The sequence below is a fragment of the Eubalaena glacialis genome, chromosome 1 (assembly GCF_028564815.1).
Source record: "Eubalaena glacialis isolate mEubGla1 chromosome 1, mEubGla1.1.hap2.+ XY, whole genome shotgun sequence".
NCBI classification, from domain to species: Eukaryota; Metazoa; Chordata; class Mammalia; order Artiodactyla; family Balaenidae; genus Eubalaena; species Eubalaena glacialis.
This window is the reverse complement of record NC_083716.1, coordinates 196,595,915-196,615,992: the sequence shown is the minus strand read 5'-3', so window position 1 is coordinate 196,615,992 and position 20,078 is coordinate 196,595,915. Positions and strand designations below refer to the sequence as shown.

General features: G+C 41.1%; 1 protein-coding gene and 1 long non-coding RNA gene across 4 annotated transcripts in view; one reads left to right on the top strand and one right to left on the bottom strand.

The window, feature by feature from the left end:
* Nucleotides 1-20,078, top strand: part of LOC133088075 (uncharacterized) — a 252,236-nt gene that overhangs the window by 80,027 nt on the left and 152,131 nt on the right. The gene's annotated exons all lie outside the window — the stretch shown is intronic.
* On the bottom strand, nucleotides 18,285-19,211 carry LOC133099638 (endonuclease V-like). The gene is given in 3 exon segments (XM_061203404.1): nucleotides 18,285-18,439; nucleotides 18,442-18,758; nucleotides 18,761-19,211. Coding segments are annotated over 3 exon segments (861 nt in total). The 3' UTR covers nucleotides 18,285-18,346.

Here is a 20,078-nt window from a genome sequence, read left to right as displayed (position 1 = left end):
GCTTTCCCTTGGCCAGTGTGACAAATGTGTCCCCAATCCTCTGTGCAGACATTTTTCAGCTCTCTGCAAGCTGAGACAAGATCAGTCCTTTGACTTAACCCCTCCCTTGGTAAATAGAACCAGAAAAGCATCTTTACACATGCCATTCTGGTCTCAGCGTTTCTAATGTTAGCACAGAAGGAAAGGAGGTCAGAAGTAGTCTAATGACAATATGAATTTTTTGGAGGGTTTACCACAGATTAGAATACCTTTACACACTGAGCGCCACCATGGACGCAATCAGGCATTTTTCTGTTGACCTGTACATTGACTTGCACCTTCTTCTGGGAGAGAAGCTGTTTGTTGGCCAGCATGGATGCTTCAAGTAAAATGAATGGCCATTCAATTGGTGTGATTTAAGAAACTATGAGATGTTTCCTCCACCTAAGATTATTTTCCCTGCCTTCCCCCCACCCCTTATACTGCCTGAGATTGCATCCTTATAGACTTGTTCCTATGAATTAACAAGCATCTGGGCCAAATCCCATAAGACACATTGTGATGGTGTCAGTCAGTACTCTTTGGCTTGACTTTAGCTGATTAGATCTTAGTTCTTCCCTGCTGACTCACTGAGGTGCAGGCACTTTGGAAATTAGAGTTTTGTTGGGTGGGTACTTGAGACACTGCCCACGACTGCAAGTCTAGGTGGGGTACCATACAAGGGCACTCAGTGACTAGGAAAAAGGGAAGAGAGCCTACAGTTTGTATTAGTTTTCTAGGGCTGCCATAACAAAATTATCTACAAACTGGGTGACTTAGAACAACAGAAATTTGTCTCATAGGTCTGGAGGCCAGAGTCCAAAATCAAGGTGTCAGCAGGACATCCTCAAAGGTGTGCTAGGAAAGCATCAGTTCCAAGCCTCTCTTCTAGCTTCCGGTAGCCTCAGGTGTTCCTTGACATGGATGGCTATCTTCTCCCTATGTCCCTTCACATTGTCTTCCTTCTGTGTGTATCTCTGTGTCCAAATTTCAGATTTTTATAAGGACACCAGTCATATTGAATTAGGGCCTCACTTAAGCTTGATTACTTCTGTAAACCCCTATCTCCAAATAACATCACAGGTACTGAACATTAAGAGTACATTATGTGAATTTGGGAGAGGACACAATTCAATCTGTAATAAAAGTACGTGTATGTGTTGGGCAGGGTCTGAGGGAGAAAGTATGTGAAGATACTTGAATACAGAACTTAACTAATTCACATTATGCCTTTGGTTGGCCCTGCCTATTCAGTGACCTTGTGCATTAAGAAGCCTTAGCTAGTTAAGGTGTGACTCGTGAAATCAAGAAAGTTAGCTGATCAGGAGGATCAGGTGAATGTCAGAACTAAGAGAGTCAGGCAGCAGTCACGTTCAGAGCAGTCAGGAGGTCAGGAATCCAAACAGATAAGACAAGGGTAGAGAAACAGAGCTTTTAGAAGCCATGAGAAGGCAAGAGATAAGATATCTAAAGAAGCATTTTTTCTCAGCTTTTATTATAAAAATGTTCAGACATATAAAAAAACTTAAAAGAATTGCACAGGAAACACCCATACACCCAACACCTAGATTCTACAATTAATATGTTTCTATATTTGTTTTATCACCTCTCTATGCATCCCTGTATCTATACTAATCATGCCTTTTTATTTTCTGTATTTCTGATGCTTTGACTAACAAATTCCTAGAGACAGTAAGTGACTAGTCTGCAAACTTGCCGTTCGTTTGCTAACTAACCAATCCAGAGCCCACATCCCCACCACCTCCTCTGCGGGGCTTTCACCCTCAGGGCTGCTATTTCCCTGTCCTTATCACCCCAGGGCCAGGTACCAGGCAATTAGAGCCCCTACATCTCAGAGCCTGCTGAAATTAATCAAACCAGCCAATCCTAAACCTGCTTACCCTTCCTCGCAATTCTTTTCCATGGAAGCCACAATCAAGGCTCTTGCCCACATTTTCCCTGGCTCTGTCTGCTGCCTAACCAGCCCTGGTACTTCTCCATGTGGCCTGTGTGGCGTGTCATGTCCCCTCCTCTTAGGAACTGTAAGGAGCAAACTATTTTTTCAGGGACAGTTATCTCTTGGTCTATTGGCCTCACCATACCTGAATAATAATAAAACTTACATTTTAAAACACTATTCATTAATCTTACTCATTCGATGCATTTGCTTGTTTTTTAAAAGTCATCTTTATTGAAGTATAATTTACCTTCAATAAAATTCACCTATTTAAAGCATACAATTGAGTTTTGTTAAAAACAAAACCAAAACCAAAAAAACTGTCCAAAACTACCACCACAATCACAATATAGAACATTTATGTTACCTAAAAAATGTCCTCATATTCCTTTAGAGCCAATCTCATCTTCCCCACAGCCCCTGAAAACCACTCATCAACTTTCTGTCATTTATAGTTTTGCATTTTCTAGAATTTTATATCAATGGTGTGTGCTCTTTTCTGTCCAGCTTCTTTAAATGAGCACAATAACACTTTTGAGATTCATCCATTTTGTTGCTTGTATCAACAATTCATTCCTTTTTATTGCTGTGTAGTATTCCTTTGTATGGATATACCATAATTTATCCATCCACCAGTTGATGGACATTTGGATTGTTTCCAATTTTGGGTTACTATGAATAAAGTTGTTATAAACATTAAGTACAAATCTTTGTATGGACGTATTTTTTTCTTTTCTCGTGAGTATGTAAGAGTAAGATTGCTGGCTCATATAGTAAATGCATGTTTAATGTTACATGAAACTGTCAAACTATTTTCCAAAGTAGCTGTACCATTTTGCATTTCCACAGCAATATATGAGTTCCAAAGACTCTGCATTATTGACAAGATTTGGTATTATTTGTCTTTGTAACTTGGGCATTCTGATGCATGTGTAGTGCTGTCCTGTTGTGGTTTTATTGCATTTCCCTAATGGCTAATGATGTTGAGCATCTTTTAGATGTACTTATTTTCCACTAGAATACTTTTTTGTGTGAAATATGTCCATTTCTTTTTCTATTTTTAAATTTGGCTCTTTGCCTTATTAAGCTGTAAGAGTTCTTTGTATATCCTGGGTAAAAATCCTTTATCAGATATATGTTTTGCAAAAATTTTTTCCCAGTAAAGAAGCAATTCTTAAGTAGGAAATATCTGAGTTCAGAGGCGACAAAGGGTCCCAAGTCCAGTCAGTTGGGTGACTGAGGTCAACAAGTCAGCAATGAGAGTGCTGAATTATGAATCTCATTCAGAGGCAGAAGGTCTGGCCCTGCCATGGTTCTTTTACATACTTCTGGTTAGGAAGAACCACTTGCAGTGCATGAACAGCCCACTGTACATAGTTTGGGGTGACTCTGTCTGGAAGGAAAGAAATTATATGGAAAGGAAGGTAATGTCCATTTGCAACAACATGAATGGACTTAGAGATTATCATACTAAGTGAAGTAAGTCAGAAAGAGAAAGACAAATACCGTATGATATCACTTATATATGGAATCTAAACTATGACACAAATGAACCTATCTACGAAAGAGAAACAGACTCACAGACATAGAGAACAGACTTGTGGTTGCCAAGGGGGAGGAGAGGTGGAGGAGGTATGGATTGGGAGTTTTGGGTTAACAAATGCAAACTATTATGTATGGAATGAATGGGCAACAATGTCCTACAGTATAGCACAGGGAACTATATCCAGTGTCCTGTGATGAACCATAATGGAAAAGAATATAAAAAAGAATGTATATATACATATGGCTGAATCACCCTGCTGTGTGGTAGAAGTTAACACAACATTGTAAATCAGCTATACTTCAATAAAAAATAAATAAATAAAAAAGGAAGGCAATGTCAATTCTGGCCACCAGCAAGGAGTAGAATACCCATTTATGGCATTTGCTGCAGGGCATTTGGGGAGCAAGGAGAAAGAAGAAGTCAGGAAAAAGAGGGGATTGGTAAGAAACTAACAGGAACTTGGGGGAAATGGGAATGCTGGCCACAGTATCCATGGAGAAGGTTAGCTTTCAGAGAGCAAGTCCTAATAAGAGAAAAGCAAATTCAGACCCATTCTGGGCAAACATTGGTAGTCCAAGGAAAGGCTAAGTCCAAGGTTAATGGAATAGTAAGACAAGGGAACATATTCAGAAGTCTAGAGCAGAGAGGGTAGAAGGATCAAGGAAGACAGGATACTTCCAGGAAATCTGTGGGGAAACAGAGCAGGAAGGAAGAAGAGGAAGACTTAGCTTCAAGGCACTAAAACACTGGTAGAAGGAAGAAGTGTTAGTCAGGTGACTCAGAAAAGAAAGGGCCCCTCCTCGGGTACCTGTGATCTTGAGAAATACAGAGAAACCCCCGGCAGAAGATCCTAGAGAGGTAGCTTTACCTTCCCACAGTGGTATTAGGGTAGGTGCGGAAGCCTGCTTCTCAGTTAAGTCACTGCCTATTATGACTGTTTCCAAACCCCACTACTTTGTGGGATTAAAGAGGACTATCAGTGTGCAAATTTACTGACTTTTTATTTTAATTCCAGGAGAGGGGCAGCAGCAGGCTAACTATTTGCCTGTTAGAAACATCAAGAATGAGGCCAGGGTCTGGGGCAGAAACTGAATGGCAGGTTGGGACAAGGGGAGCAAATCCATGACAGTGTGCTGGCCAACCTGGTCTTTTATTATGATGTCAAGGAAGGATGGAACCTGAGGGGTCATAACTCTGTGACTAGCATTCGCATACTACTTGTATGTTTTGATTCACCTTCCAGAAATGTTTTAATAGAAAACTTAGTGAGTTTTGTAGACAGAGCCTTAGCAAACATCCTACTCTGCAGTGTCTTAGGGCTGACTTTGTACACATGGAAGTCAGCCAGATCTCATGGGTGGGTCATTAAACTAGAATTACTTTCTTGGCACACTAGTACCTTAATGTGTGACCTTGACCTAAGTCAAGCCATCCACCTGTCAAGAGGAATGACCCCAGGAGTAAGGCCTTGCTGCCTCCACTTAAAAGACTATTCTTCAAGAAAGAGGCAATATAATCCCTTCTGGTTTCTACTTGTTTAAAGAGAATATTATGAGGATTCTAAAGATAATATCTGTGGAGGACTTTGAGCTGTTTCAATAAAAATGTTGTATAAATATAACTGAAGGAATTGTGGTAGACAAACATTGCGATATTGTAGATCAGCTTTGTATCTATATTCAGATTTTTTTTAACTTGGTTTGTGTCCAGAGATCTGCACAGGTATAGATAGCAAGTGCATATTTAACTCAATCCCATCCTTTAAAACAAGGGCATGGAGCAGATTTTCATCAAAGCTCAGGGACCTGAACTGTAGGCTTCCCTCACAGTGAGAAGTAAAGCTAAGTGATTCCTGTGTGACAAATAATTTAATGAGAACTTTATATGTAATTTGAATTATTATAATACATCTTTCAGTGAAATGATTGTCAACCAATATTATTTCAAGTGTTATTTCAATGTTACTTCAAGTTCTATAGGTTTTACATAATTATCAATATAAAGGGCTTGGAATTTTCATGAAACATTCTAAGACATGATTTTGGTTCTAGCAGTTTATCCTTGACATTAGTATTTAACTCAGAGAATGAGATCAAAGTGCTAAAACGGGATGTTCATGAACTTTGAAGGAGAAAAGATCATTGGGATTTCGAGTGTATGTGTGTGTGTGTGTTTCCTTTAAATTTTAAACATGAGGTGGTTATATAAAGGGGATTTCTAAAAGAGGAAAGGATGAAAATGGGCTGAACATTTCAAACAAAGTTCAGTGTGAAATCAGTAGTATATTCAGTGGGGCTGACAGGGAACAAAGTTGTGGAGGAGAAAGGAGAACAAGAAAATCAGGAAGCAGTAAAAATAATGATTGGGGTCAGGAGGTAACAATAAAATCAAGAAACTTGAATCTGACGGAAAAAACCATGGGTAGCTATAAAAGGGGCATTTGAAATAGGAAATGATGTGAGAGAAGAAGATAATTTTAGTATAGTTAAATGAGGTAGCAGCTATGGGTGTGAAGAGAGAGGATTAATTTTAAATGTGTCTCAGAAGTAAGAGAAAAAATGTTTTGAGGGGTAGGGGAGGATTAATGAGAAAAACCTGGTTGAGTGTTGTATGGTTATTTCAAGCAAAAGTCTTCCTAGAGTGTTATGGCCATTTTTGGACACTGGGTTCTCATAGGAGCATTGATGAACTGGAGGTCATTCAAGACACCAGTGTGGTGAAAAATGTGTCAATGGTGCCTCCACCTAGGGAGTTAAGGTGACATGGCAGCTCTCCTCGAACATCTGCCAATGGAAGAAAGATCACACTTGGCTCTAAATTGTTCAAAAGAAAGAAATAGACCCATGGAAAGTTAGAGGGAAGCAGATCTTGCTGAATGTAATGTTCTGACAATTAGATGTGCCCCTGTAACAGAATGGGCTATTATAAAGTAATGTTTCCCATCTTTGCAAGTATTCAAGCAGAGGATATTCAGTAACCCGACTAACTAATAATAGAATGGTTTCTTTTATGTTAAAATGTCCTTTCTGACTGGAGGAACATGTGGTTTGTGGACAGTGAATTCAGGTCCTAACAGCCGTGATGCTGCGCTCTGATCTTCTTCCCCGGGGACTATTTTCCCAGCACCGCCCCCCCGCCCCCCCCCCCCCCCCCCCCCCCCCCGCCAGGACGAAAGGAAGACAGACATGCTTGTTGTGACTGTCATTTTGTCACATTCCATTGGCTGGTGTGTTCAGTGTCAGCTACTGCTTTTTACTTCTCCTTACCTATTATTAATTCTGGGCCCCCAGCAAAAGTTTCTGAAGGCCTTTTCTCCTCCTTATTAATTATAACATGATATCAGTCAGGGTCCAAGCAGAAACAGACAAGCAGTCAAACTGGGTAATTTGAGGAGAGTTTAATAAAGGAGCTGCTTACAAAAGTGTGGGCAGGGGCTTCCCTGGTGGCGCAGTGGTTGAGAATCCGCCTGCCAATGCAGGGGACACGGGTTCGAGCCCTGGTCTGGGAAGATCGCACATGCCGCGGAGCAACTAGGCCCGTGAGCCACAACTACTGAGCCTGCGCGTCTGGAGCCTGTGCTCCGCAACGGGAGAGGCCGCGATAGTGAGAGGCCCACGCACCGCGATGAAGAGTGGCCCCTGCTTGCCACAACTAGAGAAAGCCCTTGCACAGAAACGAAGACCCAACACAGCCATAAATAAAATAAATAAATAAATTAAAAAAAAAAAAAAAAGACAAACTCTATAGATGGTTCAATCAGGAGAAACTAATAGCCAACATTAGAAAAAAGAAAGGGGTTGTAACCACACATATAGGATTGATACTTCAAAATTATCATCAAAAAAAAAAAAAAAAAGTGTGGGCAGGGTTTACAGAAACTAGCAAGGTATGGTGCAGTCCCCCAGGACTTGTGTAATGGGAACCTTTACCACCCCAGGCCTGAAGATCAAGGGATGGAGCTGTTTCAGACCCTGGAGAGGGTGGTTATATGGAGAGGACTGCCTGAAAGGAAAGTTTGCAGCCAATGCACAGCAAGAGAGCCAGGGGAAGAAATAGCCCAACCTCACTCTTCTGCTGGTGCCTCCCACTGCCAAACCTGACAATGAGCTGGGCAGGAAGGGAGTAGGCTGACATCTGTATGGGTTAGCCTCCCGGGGCACAGAGCAGGGTGGAGCTGAGGAGAGACTGAGTCTGGAGGGGCTAATGGAAGAAACCACAGAAAGTAAATTCTTTTCTAAGGTATGGCTGGTGCTTGAGCAGTATTTGTACTGTTAGGAATGCAGCAATGTGTCTTGGAAGAGCTCAGAGCCTCAACCCTCTGCTAACCACCATGAGCCCATGCCTGCCAAGGTTACAGCTCTCTGCGGGGATTTTCCTGATGGTCAGTGTTTAGTGCCCTCCACCTTCAAGGAAAGGGCACATAGTAATTTTATAGAAAGGAGGACATGCATGTAGAAGTCCTTCATTTTAGTTAAGTATTAGTTTCCCCATCTTGGAGCAGAAGAGAAATGCCTAGATAGAAAGGCAGGCTTTCTATGAAGTAATTGAAGCCAAAGCTTAAGACCTCTTGCTTGCTTGGATCTCTGTGAGCATTGGGGGTTGAGAACGTTCTAAGTGGAGAGAGAAGTCAGATTGCATTTCTATGTAAACTTTTCTGGTAAATTGCCTAGAGAAGTCAGAAAAAAGGGATCTGGACTTCCAAGCCTCCTGTAATTTGTCAAGAATCCTTTTCTTATTCTATAAATATTCAATTTTGTACCTAACTCTCTATTCGTAATTTTATATTCTTTTTCTTAAAAAGGATCAACCAAATAATATCAGCTTTAGCCCCCACAAGACCGGGATCCACTTTACCTGCGTGGAATTTTAATTATACTCAAACTAGGTCAGGTGTCAGTTTATAATGTAGGGATGTGGGTGGCTTCGGTATGGAGAGTCAAAGGGACTTTGTATGGAAGCACGTGGAAAGTATATGCACAAGAGAGAACGAGCACATGTGCAGGTGGTACCTGTGGATAAAAGAATGGCTCCCAGCTACTAGCAAATGAGCATCGAGGAATCAAAGTTTACCCTTTGCCACCTTTTCACTGCTGCTCCATCTCTCCCTTTCACGTTAGTGTTCCTTGAACACACATTTTACCTGAGACATCCATCTCTTAACCACATCTAGGGCTTTGAGTCTCTTTACAACTTTGTTCCCCTTCCCCTTGCACCACTTCCATCCCTAGAAGCTGCCATTCTCAACTAGAGAGGGCAAGTAAGTTGCCCAAAGTTATAGATTGGTAAGGGTCTCAGCAGTGTTTGAACTCAGGTGTCTCTATCTTGGAATCTGTATTCTTAACCACTGTGCTAGTGCTTCTCAGAACATGGGCCATTGACCAGCTGCATCAGGGTCACCTGGGGGTGCCTGTTAAAGTGCAGATTCCTGGGTCCCACTTCATATCTGCTTAAATGATGAAAAGCAGCCTGTTTTATGAAGATCTAGTGAAGGAATATTCTAAGCATAGAGAACAGCAACTGCTGAGATGGGAATAAGCAAGGACCAGAATGAAGGCTGGTGAGGCTGGAGCACAAGGAGACCAGAGAGACGGAGAGGGCCAGATCATGGGGATCCAGAGGCTTTGGATATTTCATTTAGTTAGACAGGAAGCTCCAGGTCAGTTGTAAGAAGAGATGAGTAATAATCCCTGCCTTACATTTTAACAGATGGCAGCTGCCCACTAAAGAGCTGTAGAGTTGTGGAGTTGTTGCAGGGAAGCAGCTGCCCAGCCAGAGCATCTCTCTGCATCAAGAGAGGCCATGGATGAATTCTTGCCATTGGAATGGGAGCAGGAGCAATTTATGCATCACTCTTGGGCAAAAGCATCAAAGGAGTAGATGTGCCTGCTTCATTCTCTCTTCCCCCTTCTACCAGCTAGATGGATGTTAACTTCATGTATTGAAGATAATTGTGCTTTGCCCTGTCCCCGCCTGGCACTGACAAGGAACTCTTATATGGGACTATTAGGTGAGCTAGAAATAAAACGCATGTTACTCAGATTTGGGGGTTTCCTTGTTACAGTAGCTACTGTTACCTTAAACAATGCAAGTCACATGACTTACGCTTTGCCAGGATCATGTTGGCTGCTGTATGGAGAATAGCTTGGAAGTGCTAGGGGGTGGCAGCAAATGTGGGAGCAGGGAGACCAGTTAAGTAGTCCTAATGGGACTGATGATGACTTAGATTTGGTTGGCGGCATCGGAGTGGTGTAAAGTGGAGGTACTAGGTATATTTTGGAAGAATTTTCTCTGAAACCAGCAAGGTATATGGATGGATTGGATGTTGGGTGTACCAGTAGAGCAAAACCAAGGATTGTGTGGTTTGCAGCTTGAACTCATTGAAAAAACAGATTCCATTTTTTCAGATGGAGACCAGAACTCGCAAAAATCTCCTCTGCTTACAGTTCTCTTAGTCAACTCAGTTCGCTCTGAACGATCCAGCTGTGGCCCTTAGACCACATTATTTATCACTTGTAGTCTCATCCATACTCTAAAGACCCCACATATATTTCATGTGTTGATGCTAAAAGAAAAACTTGGCCTACACTCTCTCAGCCTGAACAACTGACAACTTGATAAAAAGAAACTTGTAAACATGAAAAATGGCAATTTTAACCTCACATGGGTTTGATTTACTTTTCTTATTCTTATCATGCTGGAGGACAGATAGAGAAGGATTGTGTCTTTCATGTCTGCAGTTGGGAAATAAGGTGATGGTGCTAATCATAGGGTTTCTGTTAGTTCTGGGCTGACCTTGATTTGGAGCATGGTTACAACACATTTTATGACCATAACAGCTCTGACAGGATTTATGTTTATTGCTTCCTTTCCCCTCTGTGTCCTCTGAATGTGGGTCTACTCAGTGTCAGTGTCTCAGGGCAGGACTCTGTCTATCTCATTCTGCACTGGGCTTCACTTGCCATGGTGCCTCTGACAGAGCTGAGTAACTAGGACCTTTGAAAAATAATGCCCTGTGAAAGATGGACAAGGTACAGGAAAGAGAAGTAATATGAATGAAAGAGAGAGATGAGTAGATGTGAAAAAAGGGGGAAAAGATATGATAGTTGGTCATTTATTTATCAGTTAACCAAAGAGAGTATATATCAGGGTTTTACTTTAAGACCTTTGCTTCACTGTTGTACGAGTTCAATCGGGAAGCATTAGATACGGCCCTTAATCTTAGGAGGTTTGCAGTCCAATCACGGATACTCAATGCTGGAGATGGAACAATGATTCTCTAACAGGATTAGACCACACTAGTAATGCTGTAGGGCTTGGAGATGAAGCTGCTTTGTCAGCCCGGAGTGGTCAGCCTATGATAGTTTTCCCCATGGGCCCCAGGAAGGGTGGCTATTTCATTTGGAGCATGGTCATGGGAGGAGCCCTGTGTCTACCTGGGGACAGTAAAAGAGAACCCCTAGAAAGGTCAGATACCTGGAGCTGGTCCCAAAAGACAGGCTTTTCATGTGAATACATATTATGTTTTAGGGGAAGTCCTGTAGTTTGTTCCTTCACTTCCGACTTCCATTATTAGCACTTGAGTCCTCTGTGATCATCACTGCCATCCATAAGCATGTGCAAGTGGAACTAAGCCAAATCCCCAGCTGTGAGATAGTTTGTCCCTTCAATCATAGGGAAGAAGAAGATTGAGGGTGAAGGGAGAAGGTAGAGAAAGGAGAAGCTCATTAAATATCCCTTGAAAAGCTATTTCTGCTGACCCATCACTTCCTATTCTCCCATCCATGCCCTTGTCTCTTCCTTTCTCATATACTCTGTAATTCTCTGTTTCTAGCCCAGTCACTGAGAATTGAATATGAGTGGTTCTGTAACCAACCAAGTGAGAGAAATGAGCAGTAGTATTGACTATATAAAGACTTTTGTTCATTCATTCATTCATTCATTCACTCATGGTGTCTAATCCAAAGATGAAGAAGACACAATCCTTGTCGTCAAACTGCTCTACCTGTGAAAACCATAATAGTTAATGAGGTAGCAGAAGTGTGAGAACAAGGTACTCTGGATGCAACAAGGAGTGACCAATTAGTCCTGTGGGTGTGTCTTTTCGTTTGTGTGTCTGTGTGTTGTATGCAAGCAGACTATGACAAAAGGCAAGTTTCACAAAGGACATGATATTAGAGGACTTTTGAAAGACGAGTCAGAATTCATCATACAGAGAAGGGGGAAAGGCAGAGGAGAGGAAGGACAGGAAATAGCTTGTGAAAATGCATTATAGACTATTAAGTCAAGGAATTCTGTCCTTAGGATATTCTTGGCTGAAGAAATCAGGATGTGTCATCATACCATAATATAATGATCTACCAATAGCAGTAATGACCTATTTGGAACCGTGGAATCTCCCACTGGTGTCATTAGTGATGTGAGCTGGAAACGTGAACATATCCTGTCGTAAAGTTATTTGTAACATAAGGCAGGGTTTACACTTTGTTTCATCTGCTTTAGTTTTATTTTCAACCAATAATTTGTTAAATGTACCATTTACCAGGTATAATGTAGTTGATTTGCTACAAATGAAAAGTTGGAAAAATTGATGGTAAATAATCTACACAAAACTCAGATAAATCCATTTGAGTCTCCTGCTAGATGGCATAGGAAGAACCTAGAATAGCATAATACCTAATTCTCATACTAGGCTCAATAAAAAGTTTTTATTTCTATGGTTGCATAATTCTGAGCATTTACTCCTAAAAGCAAATACTCTATAAATAATATCTCTATAATTATATTTCTTTATTAACAATGATTTAAAGTAGGTAATAAATGTATGTGGTTTAAAATTCATAGCAAATAGGAGAATATGGTGAAAGCTTATTAAACTTTTTAAAAATAGATTAAAACCATCCTTTTTTCATCAAACTGCTTTTTTAAAATTCATTCTTAGTTTTTGTAGGCTAGCATTTTTCCAAATGGGTTCTTGGGAAGCCCAAGTCAGAGTTTATCTGAGTGGCATCACTCTCACAGATTCCTGACTTGGGAAAGAAAATAAAAGTTAATAATTCTGTATTATTGTGACCCTGAGAGACAAGGCACTATCATCCATGACCTACAGACTTTTTAGAGCCATTTAGAGTGAAGCAATACATATTTACTGATTAGGAGTAAGCGATAATTATCATGTGACCTGTGTAAGTCAGTCCACATTACTTTAAGAACACTAATAAGTATTGCCCAAGGTAAAAAGAAACCCTACCAACACTATTCTCTAACACTTGGCCATTAATAACAGTACCTGTCTAATCCCCATACAATTACTCAAAACATTGAGTCCTAATTAATTTCCTCTTCACATGAACCTCACCCAAACCCTAGTCTAACTCTACAATGTTGATGGAATGTGATTTTTGATAAGCTACCATAGATGAATTGTGTGTAGCCAAAGCTGTATCTGGAAAATACACATCAGGGCACAAACTTTCCAAAACTCCTAGTCCTCAGTTACCTGGAGTAGAGCTACATTGGATGGGAACCCAAGTCTTGGAATGACTTCTTAGTCATGACTACAAAGCCAAATAAATTTATCTTCCAATTAAACTACAATTAAACTAACCAATTGATATTACTGGTAGTATAGCACCACAAGGATTCCATTTAATACATATTTATTGAATGCCTTCTTTGTGCAACACTCTGTGCTGAATCCCGAGCTAACTTCAACAATCTGGCTCTATAACGCTGGGGCAGCAGATAAGGAGGAAGGAATAGTGTCCCCTTCAACAGTGGTCTTTTACTGCAGCAAGAGCCTCATAAATCACTGTGGTTTGCCACACTAGAATCAAAAGGACACTTAACTTGAACCACAGTGCCCCCTGGCCATTATAAGTGATATTCTACTTAACCAGTGAAGAGTTCTCACTGAATGTAGAGTACTGCTCAGTTCTATTCCAGTAGTTACAGCAAGTGGGAGCAGAACAACCGATTTCTGCTGGATCTCAGGGCAGTGCTCCTAATGCAAGATTTTTTTCACACTGTGTTAAAAAATGGATCCCTTATCGAATCAAGTATCTTTTCTGACCACAACACTATAAGACTAGATATCAATTACAGGGAAATAAACTGTAAAAAATACAAACACATAGAGGCTAAACAATACACTACTAAATAACCAAGAGATCACTGAAGAAATCAAAAAGGAAATCAAAAAATACCTAGAAACAAATGACAATGAAAACATGATGACCCAAAACTTATGGGATGCAGCAAAAGACGTTCTAAGAGGGAAATTTATAGCAATACAATCCTACCTCAAGAAATAAGAAAACTCTCAAATAAACAACCTAACCTTACACCTAAAGCAATTAGAGAAAGAAGAACCAAAAAAACCCAGAGTTAGCAGAAGGAAAGAAATCATAAAGATCAGATCAGAAATAAATGAAAAAGAAATGAAGGAAATGATAGCAAAGATCAATAAAACTAAAAGCTGGTTCTTTGAGAAGATAAACAAAATTGATAAACCATTAGCCAGACTCATCAAGAAAAAAAGGAAAAAGACTCAAATCAACAGAATTACAAACGAAAAAGGAGAAGTAACAACTGACACTGCAGAAGTACAAAGGGTCATGAGAGATTACTACAAGCAACTATATGCCAATAAAATGAACAACCTGGAAGAAATGGACAAATTCTTAGAAAAGTACAACCTTCTGAGACTGAAACACGAAGAAAGAGAAAATATAAACAGACCAATCACAAGCACTGAAATTGAAACTGTGATTAAAAATCTTCCAACAAACAAAAGCCCAGGACCAGATGGCTTCACAGGCGAATTCTATCAAACATTTAGACAAGAGCTAACACCTATCCTTTCCAAACTCTTCCAAAATATAGCAGAGGGAGGAACACTCCCAAACTCATTCTATGAGGCCACCATCACTGATACCAAAACCAGACAAAGATGTCACAAAAAAAGAAAACTACAGGCCAATATCACTGATGAACATAGATGCAGAAATCCTCAACAAAATACTAGCAAACAGAATCCAACAGCACATTAAAAGGATCATACACCATAATCGGGGTTTATCCCAGGAATGCACAGATTCTTCAATATACGCAAATCAATCAATGTGATACACCATATTCACAAATTGAAGGATAAAGACCATATGATCATCTCAATAGATGCAGAAAAAGCTTTCAACAAAATTCAACACCTATTTATGATAAAAACCCTCCAGAAAGTAGGCACAGTGGGAACTTACCTCAACATAATAAAGGCCATATATGACAAACCCACAGCCAACATCATTCTCAATGGTGAAAAACTGAAACCATTTCCACTAAGATCAGGAAGAAGACAAGGTTGCCCACTCTCACCACTATTATTCAACATAGTTTTGGAAGTTTTAACCACAGCAATCAAAGAAGAAAAAGAAATAAAAGGAATCCAAATCAGAAAAGAAGAAGTAAAAGTGTCACTGTTTGCAGATGACGTGATACTATACATAGAGAATCCTAAAGATGCTACCAGAAAACTACTAGAGCTAATCAGTGAATTTGGCAAAGAAGCAGGATACAAAATCAATGCACAGAAATCTCTTGCATTCCTATACACTAATGATGAAAAATCTGAAAGAGAAATTAAGGAAACACTCCCATTTACCATTGCAACAAAAAGAATAAAATACGTAGGAATAAACCTACCTAAGGAGCCAAAGAACTATATGCAGAAAACTATAAGACACTGATGACAGAAATTAAAGATGATACAAACAGATGGAGAGATATACCATGTTCTTAGATTGGAAGAATCAACATTGTGAAAGTGACTATACTATGCAAAGCCATCTACAGATTCAATGCAATCCCTATCAAACTACCAATGGCATTTTTCACAGAACTAGAACAAAAAATCTTAAAATGTGTATGGAAACACAAAAGACCCCGAATAGCCAAAGCAATCTTGAGAAAGAAAAACAGAGCTGGAGGAATCAGACTCCCTGACTTCAGACTATACTACAAAGCTACAGTAATCAAGAAAGTATGGTACTGGCACAAAAACAGGAATACAGATCAGTGGAACAGGATAGAAAGCCCAGAGATAAACCTATGCACATATGTTCACCTTATCTTTGATAAAGGAGGCAAGAATATACAATGGAGAAAAGACAGCCTCTTCAATAAGTGGTGCTGGGAAAACTGGACAGCTACATGTAAAAGAATGAAATTAGAACACTCCCTAACACCATCCACAAAAATAAACTCAAAATGGATTAAAGACCCAAATGTAAGGCCAGACACTATAAAACTCTTAGAGGAAAACATAGGCAGAACACTCTATGACATAAATCATAGCAAGATCCTTTTTGACCCACCTCCTAGAAAAAGGGAAATAAAAACAAAAATAAACAAATGGGACCTAATGAAGCTTAAAAGCTTTTGCACAGCAAAGGAAAACATAAACAAGATGAAAAGACAACCCTCAGAATGGGAAAAAATATTTGCAAATGAAGCAACTGACGAAGGATCAATCTCCAAAATATACAAGCAGCTCATGCAGCTCAATATGAAAAAAACAAACAACCCAATCCAAAAATGGGCAGAAGACCTAAATAGACATTTCTCCAAAGAAGATATACAGATTGCCAACAAACACATGAAAGGATGCTCAACATCACTAATCATTAGAGAAATGCAAATCAAAATTACAATGAGGTATCACCTCACACCAGTCAGAATGGCCATCATTAAAAAATCTACCAACAATAAATGCTGGAGAGGGTGTGGAGAAAAGGGAACCCTCTTGCACTGTTGGTGGGAATGTAAATTGATACAGCCACTATGGAGAACAGTATGGAGGTTCCTTAAAAAACTAAAAATAGAACTACCATATGACCCAGCTATCCCATTACTGAGAAAACCATAATTCAAAAAGAGTCATGTACCACAATGTTCATTTCAGCACTATTTACAATAGCCAGGACATGGAAGCAACCTAAATGTCCATCAACAGATGAATGGATAAAGAAGATGTGGCACATATATACAATGGAATATTACTCAACCATAAAAAGAAACAAAATTGAGTTATTTGTAGTGAGGTGGATGGACCTAGAGTCTGTCATACAGAGTGAAGTAAGTCAGAAAGAGAAAAACAAATACTGTATGCTAACACATATATATGGAATCTAAAAAAACAAAAAAGGTTGTGAAGAACCTAGGGGCAGGACAGGAATAAAGATGCAGACGTAGAGAATGGACTTGAGGACATGGGGAGGGGGAAGGGTAAGCTGGGACGAAGTGAGAGAGTGGCATGGACATATATACACTACCAAATGTAAAATAGATAGCTAGTGGGAAGCAGCCGCATAGCACAGGGAGATCAGCTTGGTGCTTTGTAACCACCTAGAGGGGTGGGATAGGGAGGGTGGGAGGGAGATGCAAGAGGGAGGGGATATGGGAATATATGTATACATATAGCTGATTCACTGTTATACAGCAGAAACTAACACACCATTGTAAAGCAATTATACTCCAATAAAGATGTTAAAAAAAAAAAAGGATGCCTTTCATCAGAATCTCCTGGAGTACTTGTTTTAATGCAGATCCCCAGGCCCAACAGGAGATCACTGAATCACAACTCTGGATTGCTTGACCAGGAAGCCAGAGCCGAAAACATGAGTGAACCCATTTCCAAGCACACTTGAGACCACCACAGACACTCCACGAATCACAGGGAGATTTGAAGAACTCAAGATATGAGTTCCTAAGCATGTCCAGAAACATCACAATTTGGGCCTTGACATTAATGTGATCTCATTTTCTGTTGTTTATCTTAGATAAGGATCAATTTATAAGTGTCTTCTCTGAGAATGAACAGAGGGAATTAATTGACTGAAGGCACTGAGTATGGTTTCTACTTAAACAATTTTTTTACAGGAAAGTATTTAGCTGAGATGCTTCATTTTATCATTAAGTTTTTATTTATTGTTTTTTTTATGGGAGGAGTGGCTCTGTATTAGTTATGTTCTGCTGCATAAAAATATTATTCCAGAACAAAGGTGAGATACTCAGAAACTGTGAGATAGGAACCTGGAAGCAGACTGGCTAGGTGGTTCTGTCCCAGGGTCTCTCCTGAGGTTGCAGTCAGATGACAGCCAGGGCTGGGGCATCTAAAGGCTTGACCAGGGCTGCAGGCTGTCCAAGATGACTCCCTCACATGGTGACTGGCAGGTGGGCTCAGTTCTCTGCCATGTGGACTTCACAGAGCAGTTTACAACACAGCAGCTGACTTCTCTCGAAGTGAATGATGAGGGGGGAGAGAGAAGGAGGGGGCACCATCAAGACAAAAGTCCCAATGTGTTTTAGGCCTAGTATCAGAAGTGACACACCCTCACACACCCACACCTCCATTCGTCATACAGATGGACCAGGTTCAGTGTGGCCACAGGGCTACACCAGCCCCAGGAGGCCATCTTGGAAGCTGGCTGACACAGGCTCCGAGAAAAAAATAAATTCAAGATGGCCTGATGCTTTTAATGTACCAAAAAGAGATTTATATTTCCATTGCAGGGTTTGGGAATAAGTAATGAATACAGAGAAAATAAACCAAACCCAAAACATGAGGCAATTATCAAGTGCAGGAAAAGCAAGAGGTTGTACAAAAAAGGGGATGTAATTACATTACATTACTCAGCTATGAGTAGTATGTGCAAAGAAAGAATAACGCAGACATTGAATTCTGATTCAATGAAAATGAGAAGATGGGTGGAAGGAAAGTGTATGAGAGGCTATGTGAGAGGGAACAAACTCTCAAGCCCCATGGCAGAAAGTCAATGGATAATTTCTAAATCTGTGGGCTCTTCTGAGACTCCCTGGGGGCACGGCTTTGGCCTCTGTGCCTTCTTGCTCCTTTCGGCCGCAAGGCAGGGGCCCCTTGGACTCCCAGGGTCCTGCGGATGTAGTCTGGGGAGTGGATGTCAGCCTGGTGCAGGGCCTCCAGGATCCGAAACTTGCAGCAGCCATGGGTCAGGTGCACGGCTGCCTCCAGGCTCATTTTGTGGCCCACAGAGACACAGAGGGGCTTGGTGCTGTGGTCGTGGCTCTTCAGCGCCATGCCCAGGATGGTCCCGGAACCTCCCATCAGAGGAAATGAGTCTCCTCCAGCCTTCAGGAGCCGTATCTTCTCCTTGTGCAGAGCGTTGTTCTCCAGCCCGTCCACCTGCAGGAGTTTCTTGGCCACCAGATGCTGGACAGGTCTGTGAGGACACCAAGGTGGCAGGCCACCCCAAAGCCTCGGTGGTGAAGCACCCCATTTCCAACCACAAAAAGGACCTGGGGCATGAGGCGGGGCTCCTTCTGCCGCAGCCACTGTACCACGTCCACCAGGAAGGGCACCTCTCGGAAGGCCAGGAAGCCTGACACATAGGGGCCTGTCAGGCTCACCATGCGACAGTCCTCATACATCACCTCGGGCTCAGGGTAGCTGAGCACCACCAGGGAGGCACAGGCGCTGACACTGTCGCCCTTCACAAAGGACACGTCCACGCCCCCGACCCTCTGCAGGCCCAAAAAGGCGGGGTCCCGTTGCCACGCCTCCGTGTCCCGGTCCACAACAAGGGTCTTCAACAGGGCTTGCTCCTGTTTCCAGAGCGACAGTGTTTCCTCTGGCGGCCTCCCAGCCGCCTTTCGGGCCATGGCGCGGCCCTCCATCATTAAGTTTTAATACCAGCAAAAGGTGATGAGGCTCTTCCACTGCCTGGTCCTCCCTAACTCATTAAAGCATAGAACTATCAGAAGTCAAAATGCAGAGAAACACCAACATGGAGTCCCCACATGTGCTGGTAAATGTTGCTTCAAAGCAGAATTAAGTTTAGGGAACTTGTATAGAACGAAGGTCAGAAACTGAGTTTTTTTCTTTTATGTTTGTTTAGTATATGTGTGTGTGTGTGTGTGTGTGTATAAAGGACATAGTTTCTGCAATAAGTCCAACATTATGCTGGAAATTTAAATGTTTTATTTCCTAATTCTCATAATAGGTCTGCTGGGTAGTAATTATTGTGTTACCCCATTATACAGTGTAGGAACCTGAAGCTTGAGTAACTTGCCCAAGGTCATATAGCAAGGAAAGTCACAAGGCAAAGAAAGATCTTGAACCTCCAAAGTTCATGATGTTTCCATTATACCATGCTTATAAAGAAACATGGAAAGAAATTAATACATAAAAGAAAGATATTAAATGTTAAAACTCCTATGACAATTTTTTCCTTTGCAATCTCAGAATTATCCAGTAGGCTGTACCCCTGAATCAGTTTTCTATCGAAACCCCAAGCCATTAAACAGTGATTTTCTTAAGTGCTTCATTTTTTTTTTGTTTTTTTAAAAAATTTTATTTAGTTTTGGTTGTGTTGGGTCTTTGTCGCTGCGCGCGGGCTTTCTCTAGTTGCAGCGAGCGTGGGCTATTCTTCGTTGTGGCGCGCAGGCTTCTCATTGCGGTGGCTTCTCTTGTTGCGGAGCAGGGGCTCTAGGCACATGGGCTTCAGTAGTTGCAGCACACTGGCTCAG